We start from the raw sequence: 13,309 nt of genomic DNA, 5'->3' as shown, positions 1-13,309 counted from the left end.
AAACAAATTTTAAAAACCAAAAACAAACCAAACCAACAAAACCAAAACCAAAGAAAAAAAAGCCCCAAAACCAAAAACCAGAACAAAGCCCAAAACCCCCCCCACACACACCCCACCAACCCAGAGAGTTTTATGCAGCTGTTTCTCAAGTAACTGTTCCCAGATTCAACCTCACCTAAAGCATGGCCTCATGAATGTTTGTGAAATGGAGATTGTGTCTTGGAATACTTGAGAGTGGGTGTCATCAATTAGGCTCTACAACTAAAGTCTTGAAATTACAAGTTACCTATTTGAAACAGAAAAACACCCCAGTTCTCTGAAATACCTGGGAAAAAAATGACAGCTCTGTGTAACTATCTACTATACTCTAGGGATCTATGTACAATAGCTTAACCCAGCATAAAAAGTATGCACAAAAATTAAGCCAGCTGAGGCTATTTCTGTTCTGCTGAGTCAAATGCCTTCTCTGCAAGTAAAAACAATCATGTTCTTCTCATTCATATTGTTTTATGTAATTACATTATATAATCTCCTCAGAATATGTACAGGTTATTTGAAGGTTATTAAATTATCAATATAATTTAATATAAACTGCTTTTCCAGCTGCAAATCAAGGTAACATCTCATAGTTGCTTTTGAAGAGAAAATATTTATCTGAAGTGAAAAATTAGGTTTGCTTCCAGGTGTCCACAGTTTGTTTAATTCTTGTGGAATTAGGCTTGACCTGATTTAGGTTCAATTTAATTCATAGATTTTTCTCAGAGTTTGATTGGGATTTCCTTTCTTTTTTTTCACTAAGTTTGTTAAATTTCATGAATCTGTTCTGATACTTGGTTCACTGATCTGCATGAGGGCTGAATATGTGAGAGACATATTTTAGTACTTTGCTTTGAAATTATATCTAGCATATATTAGTTTAAAGGAGACACAATAACTTGAAACTGTCATGTCTTCATAACTTGTTCTTTAAGTAAAAGGGATATTTATGTAGTTATTTGTACAATTCCTCTCTCAGTTGGCTTATTTCACTTCTCTCCTTTAATGCTTTCTCACCAGGCATTTCAAATTTTCTCTTAGTTTTTTTTCAAATGTTTATCAGTTGTTACATTAGCTATCCTAATATCCAAGTGTTATTCCTTTTGTTTTGCAGCTCATTCCTTTATTTCATCTCTAATGGTACTAAGCAGCTTTTGTGGAGAGGAGTTAGTTACCAATTAGTCTTCAGTGTTCTTGGGTATCTTCTGTTCCAGTATGTTCCACATGAACTGAGGAAGACACTGTGCTTTTGAATGCCTTATTTTTAGCCTGATTTATAAGTGGCCCTTTACAAAAATGCAGTAGTGCATGCACTGGAAGGATGTTAAGTTTTTACTATGTTCCCTAGATTATTAGCTGCTGGAGCAAAAGTTACAGTTATTGAGGCTTTTTTTGTTTCTTTTAACAATCTAAAGTGGAAGGAATTAATAGAAATTAATTTTCTTCAAGGTGGTAAGAAAGTCATCCTCTGTTTTTACTCCCTGAACTCTCTTTTGTACTTATCAAAAATGTGACTATTCACTCATCATTTAACACTGGATCAGGCTAAAGGGGATATTCTTCTTTTCTATAAAGTTTAGAAGAAATGGAAGAAAAATATAAAAACAGAGAATCAAGACCAGAAGACTTGCAGCTTATCTCAGAATTGAAAGACCTAATTGCAGAGCGGGACCAACTCATAAAGAAATTGATTGTAAGACTTCTATGCTTTCTTGGTGTAATATCTTGACAAATAGAAAAGTTAATCTAATTCAAAGTGTTTGAAATATATTTAAAGAACCAATCCTGCTAGCATGTTATTCATATTCTTTGACACATTATTCCTCTGGTTTCAATTACTCATAATAGTAAAACTAATTAGATACAGAGTGTTTTCCAAAATCAAGCATAATACATTATTACAAGAAGTTTTTTGGTACATCCTTTATCAGATGTCTCCTGCCTCTAATCCTGGGACAAGGCAGCCATGTAAGTCATATAAGAAGTAGTTTCTTCTGTGAGGCTTCTAAGACCAAGATCCTGACGCACTGAGCTTCCCAAATTCAGACACAACACCCTGGCTTGGGTTAGTCTGATTAGATCCCAATTAAGAAGCAAGAAGGAATGAGGAAATCCAAACTGAGTAAATATCAGAATTTAACTATACTGAGTCTTTTGCAGTACATAATCCATTAGGCTGTGCTCACTCTCAGAACCATGGAACTGCAGAAATAGAAATTATTTAGATCAATTTATTTATTAATATATAAACATGAAATGTAATTTTTAGAATTATCAGTTTATTTTGAAATGTAAGGATAAATTCATTTGAGACCATTTTACAGGCAGATTTGGCCTCTAACTGATTGAAAATGCATAAAAAGGAGTTTCTATCTGTTGTTCTTTTTAGGAGGACAAAAAGTTCTATCAGCTGGAGCTAGTAAACAGGGAGACTAACTACAACAAAATGTTTAATGCAAGCCCTAATGTTGGTGTTATTAATCCATTGGTGAAGGTATGTTCCATGGATTTCATTGCTAAAGTAAAGAAAAAGAAATCTAAAGATATAGTAAAAAGCAAAGATATATGTCTATGTGTATGTGCCTGCATCTATACATAAATAACTCTTAACAGACATGTTCATAACAATGAACATAGTTTTCCGTTTGTCTACTTATTTTTGTGTAGGTTTGTTTCCTTTGTGTTGTTGAGAGATCCACTGATGCTGTTGCCCTGGTTTGCTTGACATGTGTGACATCAGACACAGGTCCTCATCACAAAACTGCAAATTTAAAATGGAAAAGTGACAGGCAATAGAGGGCAGAACTGTATCATGCAACAGAGAGCAGTGACACCCCTAACTGGTTTTAGTTTTGTAATTTTTCTTGGTTATTATGGGAAGTGCAAGGGCGTGGCACTTAGGGAAGCGCTCAGGGTGGAAGAGCTTCAGAAAGACAGGGAGAAGGGACAGTAAAAGGAAGGGAATAAGGGTAAAAAGGGGAAGGGGAAGCACGTGAGAAGGGCATGGAGTGAGTCTGAAGGGGGAAAGACATAGAGTAAGATTGGAGAAGTGGAATGGCAAACCAGTATGGACAGTGGAGGCTGCAAGAGGGTGAAGGCAGTCTCCAGCCTTCTCAGTTATTGTCACCAGCTATATAAGTGAAAGCACTTCAGTAGCAACCTTTGCCAGTTCTCTCCATCCTGCTGAATAGCAGCCAGGGAAGGCTGCTGTACACACAGACATAGTAGCCTTCCTGTGAGTTCTAAAGCTTAGCAGCGTTTCCTACTTGAGGAATGTGAATAGACTGTGGTAGAGCACCTAAATACTATTCCTTTGTACCACTTCAGGAGGGAGGCCTTTGACATTTCCTTCCTCCTTGTGGTAACCTGCAGGTTATTTCACTTGTGTGGAAGGGGAAGTGAAAGCTGTAGAGACAGAAACTGAGAAGGTTCTGAAGCAGAGGCTAAAACCCAAGGGGCACAACCTGAGCAGCTCAGGTGCTCAGGAGCTTTAGTGATCAAGGTTCAGGCTCAGGTTATTTAAAAGGAAGTCTGGCTCCATTATTTGAGATCAGGCTGTGTTTTTTAGCCACCCTTACTGCATTGTCACATCAGATCAGCATATTTCACACTTCTGCACAAACTCTGCTGCAAAATATCAATATTCTCCTATGATTTTCACAAGCCCAGCAGCTCTCCCAAGCTTTTCTAGGTGCCTAATTTTTATGCTTATGGCATAAAAGAAATTAGTTTGGGCCCATTAGAGGCAATACCAGGACTTCCAGGCACAATTTCCATGGTTATTTGAAAATGTTGGAAGTCTGTCTGAACCATCCATTTATAGAGATGTAAAATGTAACCATTTTGTATATAACATTATGTTTTATGTGAAACCTGAAGTGTTTGGGACAAGTACTTCAGCATCAGATTTCCATAGTGATAATTCACATATTTTTATAATATGCTTCTATCACTTAAAATGTTTAGACTTTAGAAGTGTCTCGTATGCCAGTACATTCTGATCTTTCATTTCATGAGTTGTGGACAATGTTACTTTATTTTGTCAAAACACATACTGTACTATTAGAGAATGAATTACAAAGAAACTGAGAATCTCATTCTCTTTTATTTTTTGTAAAAAAAAAATACAGAAGTTATGAGTTACTATAGGCTTTGCATATTAATGCAAAATTAGAGCCATTGCAGTATGTGTTAGAGCTTATGTAATTTCTGCAATGTTTAGTGTAGTATTACATTCTTACATCTAAAGTTTCTTAATACTTTGCATGAATTTCATGGAAACAATTCACACAATTTTCTCTCCAGTTTTGACTGCTTCAGAAGCACAGATTGTTTCATAGAGAATATTATATAAATCGTAGTATTTTTCTAAGCACTTATGTGGATAACATACCTTTTTCAGAAATTTTTGAGATTTAACTACAGTTTGTTTAACACACTGTTTTAATTACAGCAGATACTGTCCTGCAAGTGTATTTTACATACAGTTGGTTACCTTCACCAAACTATTTCTTCTTATTTCTTGTTTCTTCAGCTACTACAGCAAGCATGTATGGTACAATTTTAGTTTAATCCTTTGTAGCTGATGATCATTCACTGTGATGCTCAAAACCCACTTTTTTCTATTATAGCTTTCTGTTAAATTGCCAGGGTATTTTAATTGTGTATTGACAAACACACCCACAAGTATGTGTCTGCAATTACTGTCACTTGCCTCTGCCAACACTGGAGAGATCAGGCACTGAAATCAAAGCTAGCAGAGAGCCTAAGAGAAGAAAGTGCAAACAAACAATAAGACTCTGTCCCCAGCTGAACTTGTGCCCACACTCAAATAGAACAGCTCTCCTGTTTCAGGTGGAATACTGCTGGAAAATATTATATAGAAATAACATGAGATTCCACTTGTCTTTCACTTTATTTAGTTCACATATATGTAGTTAATAAGCCCTTAAGGGGTTTTTCTCCTAGCTGCTTTGTTAGGGTTGCATATAAGTAATTGAAAGAAATTATTCATTATATATTTAAATAATACATAATTCATTTTATTTTTGAGCAAGGAAGTTTTTTATTGCTCTGGGTATGTCAAAAACTCCTATTTATGGAAATAAGGCACTTTGAATTTTAATATTTTATTGTGGACATGAAAAATGTGATAGAAGTCAGAAAATACACACCATGTCCTATCAGACAGCCATTTCAAAGAAAAGTGATAAAATTATTTGAAACATTTTTCTGCATTAAAATATCTATAAAAACAGAGAGGATCGCAGGCTCCCTTTTATTATGTGTTCTAGTATGTAAAATAGTGAAATAAAAATAGATTTCCTAAATATTTTGAGTCCCTTGAAATACTGTCAAGAGAAGTACAGAGAGTATTGAAAAAACCATGTTCGGTTGTGCCATCTGGTGTCTAGAAGTGGCAGCTGTATTAGCATTAAAGCCAGGCCTTTTCTTTGTGCAAGAAACTGGACGTCTGTACAGTAATATTTTTATCTTTAGCTGTATTGCTATAATGCTTTGCTGGCTGAGAGTGTGTTGGAGAGACCCATTTTTTATCATTTAAATTTGCTGTAATTGCATTTGATAGCAGAGCTGTTTCACGGATATGAAGAAAAGATTTAAGTAAACATGAAAGGTTTTAACAGACTGAAAGGAAGTTTTCCACAAGATTGTCAATCTCCAATGTTTAAATAGAACCAATCTTTCAATATAACCCAAATGTTATATTGAAAGATCATATACTCATTTGATATAGTCATTGATTATTACTCTAAATCATAAAAATTTAATTATTTTGATTAGAAATTTGATTTTTCTGTGAAAATTTGTGGTGTTCAGGTCAAAGCAAACAGAAGACTACAATTGGAAAAAAAGCCCAATCTGTCCCAATTCCTCTCCTTCAAAAACACCTCCAAGCCAGCCATCAATAAAACTTCTAAATTAGCCAATGCCCTCATCTGTCCCGGTGCAAGAAGCCTTCCTTATGTTTGTTATTTCTAATGCAGCAAAAGAAGAAGAATGATAAATCAACAAACAGGTTTGTGAGTGTCCCCAATCTAAGTGCTCTGGAATCTAGCGGAGTGGTGGGCAATGGACATCCAAACCGCCTGGACCCCATTCCTAACTCACCCATCCACGATATTGAGTTCAGCAGCAGCAAACCACTACCACAGCCAGTGCCACCCAAAGAGCCCAAGACGTTTTTGAGGTGAGCACTGCCTCACCAATCTTTTTTTTTTTTGCTTAACTTTAGAAAATTTTGCATTCTTATTGAGCTGAATCCCACTTGCTCTATCAGCCTTTCAGAGGTACAAGTACTCTTACAGCGTTTTTAATTTTTACATTATAATTATAACCTCTTTATAGTATTCCTTTTTTATTGTAGACCTTGTTCAAATGTGAGTAGTCTCTCACTTTTTCCTAAGCCTTGAACTTTGAAAACCTTTATAAATACCTTAACAGAATTCATGTGCTTCCAATTGTTTACATATATGAACAATTGCTTTAGATGTTTGTGTTATTTACTGATTTTCATTTAGGAATTGATACTAGCACGAAGATTTTTTTTATTTAGTAATATATGATAACGATTTTCATGTAAGAAAATTATTTTCCGTGCTAGGTGAATGTTCTGTGTTTCCTCTTCCCTCACCTATATGAAATTGTTTCATAGGAGTAACCTTACTACAGCAACAGGAAATGTACAGGCTTGGGTGCTTAATGCTGAGCTTCCAGTAATCAAAACCAGCATTAAAGTCTCAAGTAATGCTCTCACAAAATAATCTACTGAATAACTTTAAAATGGCATTTTAGAGGCAGGATTTTAATATTTTATCTTGATATGCCCATATATTAAATGCACTGTAGTGCTGTACTTTGCATCTAGCAGGTGCTGATCTCTTACTTCTAAGTTGCCAACTTAAAGTGAAATGTAGTTACTAGTTCCACAGCTGGTTGTTTGCTCTCTCCTTTGGTTTAATGCAAAAGATCACATACCTGGCAACTGCTAATTATAAAGGGAAACCAATGATAGAATCTAAAATAGATAAGGGAAAACAATATTTTGCAAGAAAACCTTTTTTTAAAAAAAAAGAAGTACTGTTGCTATTTTTTCCCTGTGCATGTTATGTGCATGAATATGCTCAGGTATCTATAAATATGCATGTGCATGACCCCATGGACTGTGATGCTGGAGTTTTCACTCCAAAATGTTTTGTGCTCTGTATTATCCTATAGTAGAAATTATTTTATTACCAATTTTTATTGATAAAGAAATTTGTTTATTTACATGTAAATTATTCTTTCCTGCTCATTTTGTGAGAATGTTAAGTTTTCAAAGAGGAGCCAAATGCTGTTTACAGCACAGCAGTTTGTTTTTTCTAGTACCTTGGCGTATTTTAAGTGTGTGCATGAACAATTGCAAGTGATATTTGTGATGGGTATTATTACAAAAGTGTGTATTTCTGTTCAGTTGCCAGCCAGTCTTTGTGAGCACATGTCTACAAATATGATGTTCGCATCATATTTTTCAAAATTAACTTTACCACAGGAAAAGGATGCTAAAAGAGGACCTTCTACAGTCATGCTTTTCCAAGAAAACTCTTTTTATTCTTCATGAAAACCACAGCTCTTTATGAGATTTAAAATTATGTTTTCCAAAATATTACTTGCCCACCCTGTAATGAGGCTTCTGAACTGACTTGTGCTGCTGATGCTCTCCAATGGAGTGGATGATCAGATTCTATAGGGAGACATTAAATCACATCCTAAGGCACACTGATAATTAATCCGTGGAAAAACAGACTGTGTTCCTTACTGAATATTCTGTGATTTCTTCTTCTTCTCCTAGCAGCTGTACTTTTCACGTAGTTGTAGGATAATTGTTTTTTTTTTCTTTTTGTGAATTTAGCCCTCCTCAGACTGATGCCTCACCAGTGGCTTCACCAGACCCACAACGCCAGGAGTGGTTTGCCCGATACTTTACCTTCTGAGAGATGATTTGTTTTTGTGGCACAGCGTGATGTGGACTGTTTATAAGAGCATGACCTTAAGTAAACCCTCATGTGAACAAGCTTTCCTGTAATTTGTCAAACACTGTGAATGAGAAAGTATTTGTCTTTCTGATTTGAAACTGCACTGTATTTCATGTTATATTTGTTGGAATCACCTGACATGGTACTATACAATATGTGTAATTATAACTATTATTTTTATTTAAAATGGAAGAATCTTTAAACTTTGTAATTACTACATAATAAATTTTGGTAGAACAAACATAATGCTTTTTCCCCCTTTTTCCTATAAATGTGTTTTCTTTGATTTCAGGTAAGGCTTTTCCCCACAAATAACATAATTGCATGGTTACTATAAATACAACTTGAACTGTAAAAGGAAAAATATATATCTCTCACTCTCTCCAATATGGGTGGGATATGTTTAATGCATCCCAGTTCTCTTACTTTGTAGCAGTTTAAAAACCTTCTCTGGCTAACATTTAAAAGGAAGAATGCCAAATAAAACTAGTGTAGCTGCTGGCCTTCAGAGCAGATGGATTCTGACAGGAGATGAAAAAAGCCACAAACCACAGGCTGTTCATTGGGGAGGGGGGTTGACTCCTCAGCTATTGCTTATGAGACTTCACCATCTAGTTATAATCAAAGACTTTATCATGGAATTTAAACAGAAACTGTTCCCACAGGTTCTATATTTCTTTATGAATATTAACAAAAACAAATGCTTGAAATATTTAGAAAACTGTTTTAGGTATCTCTGTGTAAGTCAAGAATCTACATTTTGAGCATATAGTCTTGCTTTGGATAAAATTCATGTCTGAAATGAAAAACAAAGAAGCCACAAACAAATACCAACTACACTACTTTTTTCCCATTAATACATACTACAGATACAGGTCTTTCATTAAAACTTAGTTACCTTCCCTTGTCTGTATTAATTTTTTTTTCTTCTTGTTAAACTAATATATGAAACTGTTTTTCAGCTAGTGAGCATGATTCCCCAATCTATACCTTTTATGATGTCAGTGTTGCTCAAGAATTTTGTTGCAGCATAGAGAAAACCAGAGCTTATTGTCTTTTTTATATTTTTTCATTCAAAGATTACCACAAATTAACTCACACTGGTAGTCTCAGGGAGAATATTGTCTTTGTTTTATGAATGTATTTTTAAGCTAAATCTCTTATCTTTTAAAAGCAGGAAAAAAATATGTTTGAGTTATTTGAATAAGGTTCTAGTTAGCATATACAAAGGTCTTGAATTTTAATATTTCATCTAAAGCCCTAACTGCATCCTTTTTTTGCTATATGCACAAAGGTAAATACCCAGATGAAAATACTTGCTAATTACAATGAGTTTTATATGTACTATATGTATAAATGAAAAATTTGTATGTTTTCATATAAACAGTATAAAAATCTTCTAAATGCACATTTAAAAACTTCTATCATATAATTCACCTTGAAAACACCACTGAAAGCTGTATTCTGGTGATGCTGCCATGGGTTAAAAATGTATACATCAGATTTTCTGTAGCTGGTGGACTCAACTGTAGGTATATGCAACTTTTTAATTTTAGAAGAAAGCCATATTGGGCAAAATGTCAGATTTCTTGGCTGTTACCCAAAATAAAATTCACTAGACCATTTTGTTACAATGTTCTGAAGTGAGTGTTGTGTATTTTTTCTTGCATGCTTTGCAAGGGATCAGCTGCCTTCTCCCATCTGCAGCTTCATTTGGGCATTTTCACATATGGAATGAATAACGGAACAGGAATACAAAGATAATGATCCCTACATTTACCTTTTCAGTGAAAGGTGTGCCCATTTTTACTAGTAGGCATCTGAATGTTAAGAAGTTCTCATTTACCGTGTCTGCCACAGTCAGCAGTTGTACCACTGCCTTATCAGTCTCCCCAGCCAAAAAAAACCAGCCAAAAAAAAGTCCCAAAACCAACCAAAAATAAAATGCCAGCCAAAAACATCCAGAAACTAGGAAAAATTCTATTTTCTCCCAAACGGCGTTGAGAACTTTGTAAAATGTATTTGCAGAAGAAGTCAGTATCTGGCTTTTGGGATTAAGGAGCTCGCATGATGACTATGCCATTGTGTCCCTGATCTTTGCAGTACCTGGTATTCTGGAAAAAGCTACAAGTGTAAGGATTCATGAGTTCATAGGCAGCCTCAGCCTCGGCTGCCAGGAGACACACTTTAGGATGTAGTCTGGAGCCCAAGTTTTACAGCCATGTGCACATCCAACCATATTCATGCTGCCTGGTCTAAACCTTCCCCTAACCTGTGGGATCCATGAGCCCTTAGCTCTTGTGCAGCCTTGCTGGCAGTGTTCAAATCGCAGGCTGTGCCACCACCCTGACCACTGTTAATGGGCAGGTCTGTACTCTGCTGGAACCAACCCAGATTGAGGGCACACACTGTGTTCTGTAAAACAAAAACAGAGCAGGTTTATGTCTTTGTCTTCCTTACCACACAAGACTATCAGGAGGGACCTGAAAGCAAAAAAACAGTAATAGTGGTTTATGTAAGAAAGCCATTATTCCAAGTGGAAAGCAGAGCCAAACCAGGCAAGTGTTCAAGCCTAGGACAAGAGAGCTTTTCAGGCTGGTAACTGCCAGCACTGTCTCCATCCACTGGTTTGAAACACCAGTTTCCCTGTCCATTTTGCACCATGATTTCAAAAGAGGCTATCTCATGGATTTTTGGAAGGACCTAATAAATTTTTTGATAACTTCTTGTTGAGCAAACATTTCTTCATTTCTCAGCTAAGCACATAACAGTTACTAGTTACTATTAGAGAACAGTAAATTGATAAATAACTTGAGTTTGTTGTAAGAATCACTACCTGATCACAGCTTTTACTTACCAACACCTGCTACTCACTCTTTAGTTGAAAAATCAGCTGCCCCAGTTGCAGGCAGCTGCACTGTTTTTCATGCTGCTGCACTGGTTGTTTAGGCTACCAACACAGTCTGAGGAAGCACACATGGACACCTCCAGGAATTCACAGAGATGACAGCTCTGCCAAACCAGAAGCCAGGTAACTGTTAACAAATGTGCAGTAATAACTGTGTTTCATTTTTAGAAAATAGCAGCCTGGTTTTTTTGTACCTTGCAAAACCAGCACTATAAACTGATTAAAGTTGACACTGAAGGCATATGCCAGAGAAAGGGCTTATTTTGAATTTTCATAGTGATCTATTTATATTTCAAGGGCAGATCTCAGCAGTGCCTTTGCAGCTGCATCTATTAAATTGGTTACAACAGGACCATTTTATAGAACAAAATGTATTTTTCTTCTAGAGACATAACTAGGGGTTAAAACACGTCCTCTTTATAATGCCCATGAAGCAGTCTTTTGCTGGAAACACTTTCCTGCAGGTGAGGATTTAGGCAACAAGTACCCTGAAGTTTGTGTTTGCAAACAATGCAGGAGAGGTAACAGAACTTCCATCCACTGATTCACCAGACAGGAGACGTATGCAGAAATCCCCTTCCCATAGCATGTGGAGTAGTGATTCAGAGAAATCTGATTTGTGATTTAAAGCACCTGTGAAGTTCCACACAAACTTTTTTCCCCAAACATTCCAAGACCATTCCCTTCTTTGCTGGGCAAACATTCTTCAGATGAACTCATGGATAGTAAGATGATATTGTCAAGAGGTGAAGTAACCACCGCAGATTTTTTATTCATTAAAATCACATTTAAGTAGGACTGGGAGGAAAAAAAACCCAGCATGCTAGACATTAAAATTAATTATCTTAGTTTTATTAAGGCACTAAAGTAGTTACTTTACATATTAAAGCCATATATCATAACTTGATAATAAGACATCTAAACGATAATATTTTTGTTTGAAAGTGTTGATTTACCCCTCCAACTGTAAAATTTTGTATTAAAATACAAACTGTGTACATTTCTTTTGATATGTTTTTATTATAGAACTATTGGGGTTATTGTAGTACACTTTTTGGTTAAGATCTTGCATCTTTGGTTAAGATCTTACAAAATCTTACAGTGATTTTTGTTTTGATTGCCTATCAAGAATTCATCATCATTAATACAGGCCAACAATGGGAGGTCCTGGGAGTGAGAAGCTCGATGGAGAAAAGTTTTAAGATCGCTCAACACTTTGAAGTTATGGGGACATTAAGCTGTGCTCTGTGATACTGCAAGACTTGAATGGATGTGTGAAAACGATTCAAATACCTTCTCGGAGGTACCAAGAAAATATGCAAGTAAAACAGAAGACAATCACTGGGACCCTAAGAAGGGCAATGTGTTTCTACCTAACCTCTGTCACTCTCTCCCTGTCCTCCCCACCCCCCCATGTGCACACTTCTCTGTTTCTTTTCTCTTTGCCTCTTTTACTATTAAATAAAATATATCCATTTTTTCACACCAACATCTCATTTAACCTCATTTTTTTTCCACACCAATATTTAACCTCATTTAATCACATTTAATCATGTATTTTGAATATATTTTGAACCTTCAAAGTTCTTTCCATTTGATATATAGAGGCTTAGTTTTCTTTGTTCTTCTGGGTTTAAACCGGATCGTATCAGCCTGGAACACGATTTTGACATAGCATTAGCTAAACCCCAAACTATTTCAAATAATTGTAGAGCATGTCACTGGGTTGTTATACACAGGGAAAAAACACCGATAAGAAACTATTCAAATTACCGTACTGTAAATTCTAGGCATAAGCAAAAGCTTTAGAGCCTGCAGCAAACCCTGTTTTTTGGTTACATTAAGAATAAAATCCCCTAACTCCTCAGACTCTGTCACAAACTCATGAAGAGGTTGGGAAGCGGCTGCTTTGTCGCGCAGCTCTCTCTTAAAGAAGCCAAATTTACACTTCGAGGTGTAACCCACGGGGGTGGAGAGGGAGCTTGTAGGAAGCGGCTTCAGCTGCCTCGAGGCTACCCCTGCCCCCAGCCCCCTTTTCCCCCGCCTCGCAATGCTCCACGCCGTGCAGGAGCAGCGTCTCTCCGCGGGGTTCAGAGAGCGGCACCACTGCCCGGAGAACCCGCAGGTGGATCTTTTGTTCCGAGCAGCTAATGTGTCCCCCGTGCCCACGGAGCGCCCTCCTGCCGGGCTTGCCGCCCCTCTCCTGCTCCCGGGCGCGCCGATTCTCCCAAGGGAAGCGACCCCGCAGCCCGCCCGGCCCCGGCCGCTCTCCGCCGCCCCGCCCCGCTCAGGGCCCGCCGGGCCCGGGCGTGGAGCGGCGCGGAGGGGCGGG

General features: G+C 36.9%; 1 protein-coding gene across 13 annotated transcripts in view; it reads left to right on the top strand.

The window, feature by feature from the left end:
• The window catches only part of FAM184A (family with sequence similarity 184 member A), a 74,082-nt gene extending 64,353 nt beyond the window's left edge, over window positions 1-9,729 (top strand). For 3 of the 13 annotated variants that reach the window (XM_038132334.1, XM_038132331.1, XM_038132333.1), the window contains 4 exons: window positions 1,612-1,729; window positions 2,426-2,530; window positions 6,042-6,244; window positions 7,946-9,728. In XM_038132334.1, the coding sequence (XP_037988262.1) occupies window positions 1,612-1,729; window positions 2,426-2,530; window positions 6,042-6,244; window positions 7,946-8,027 (508 nt within the window). In that variant the 3' untranslated portion in view covers window positions 8,028-9,728. Of the gene's footprint in view, window positions 1-1,611; window positions 1,730-2,425; window positions 2,531-6,041; window positions 6,245-7,945 lie in introns of those variants that run through there. The other 10 variants (XM_038132335.1, XM_038132332.1, XM_038132340.1 and 7 more) reach the window with 8 other exon arrangements.
• Window positions 9,730-13,309: the final 3,580 nt, after the last annotated feature.

Source organism: Motacilla alba, chromosome 3 (genome assembly GCF_015832195.1).
Source record: "Motacilla alba alba isolate MOTALB_02 chromosome 3, Motacilla_alba_V1.0_pri, whole genome shotgun sequence".
Classification (NCBI taxonomy): domain Eukaryota; kingdom Metazoa; phylum Chordata; class Aves; order Passeriformes; family Motacillidae; genus Motacilla; species Motacilla alba.
Note: the sequence above shows the minus strand (reverse complement) of the source record. Positions and strands in the feature narration are given on the sequence as shown.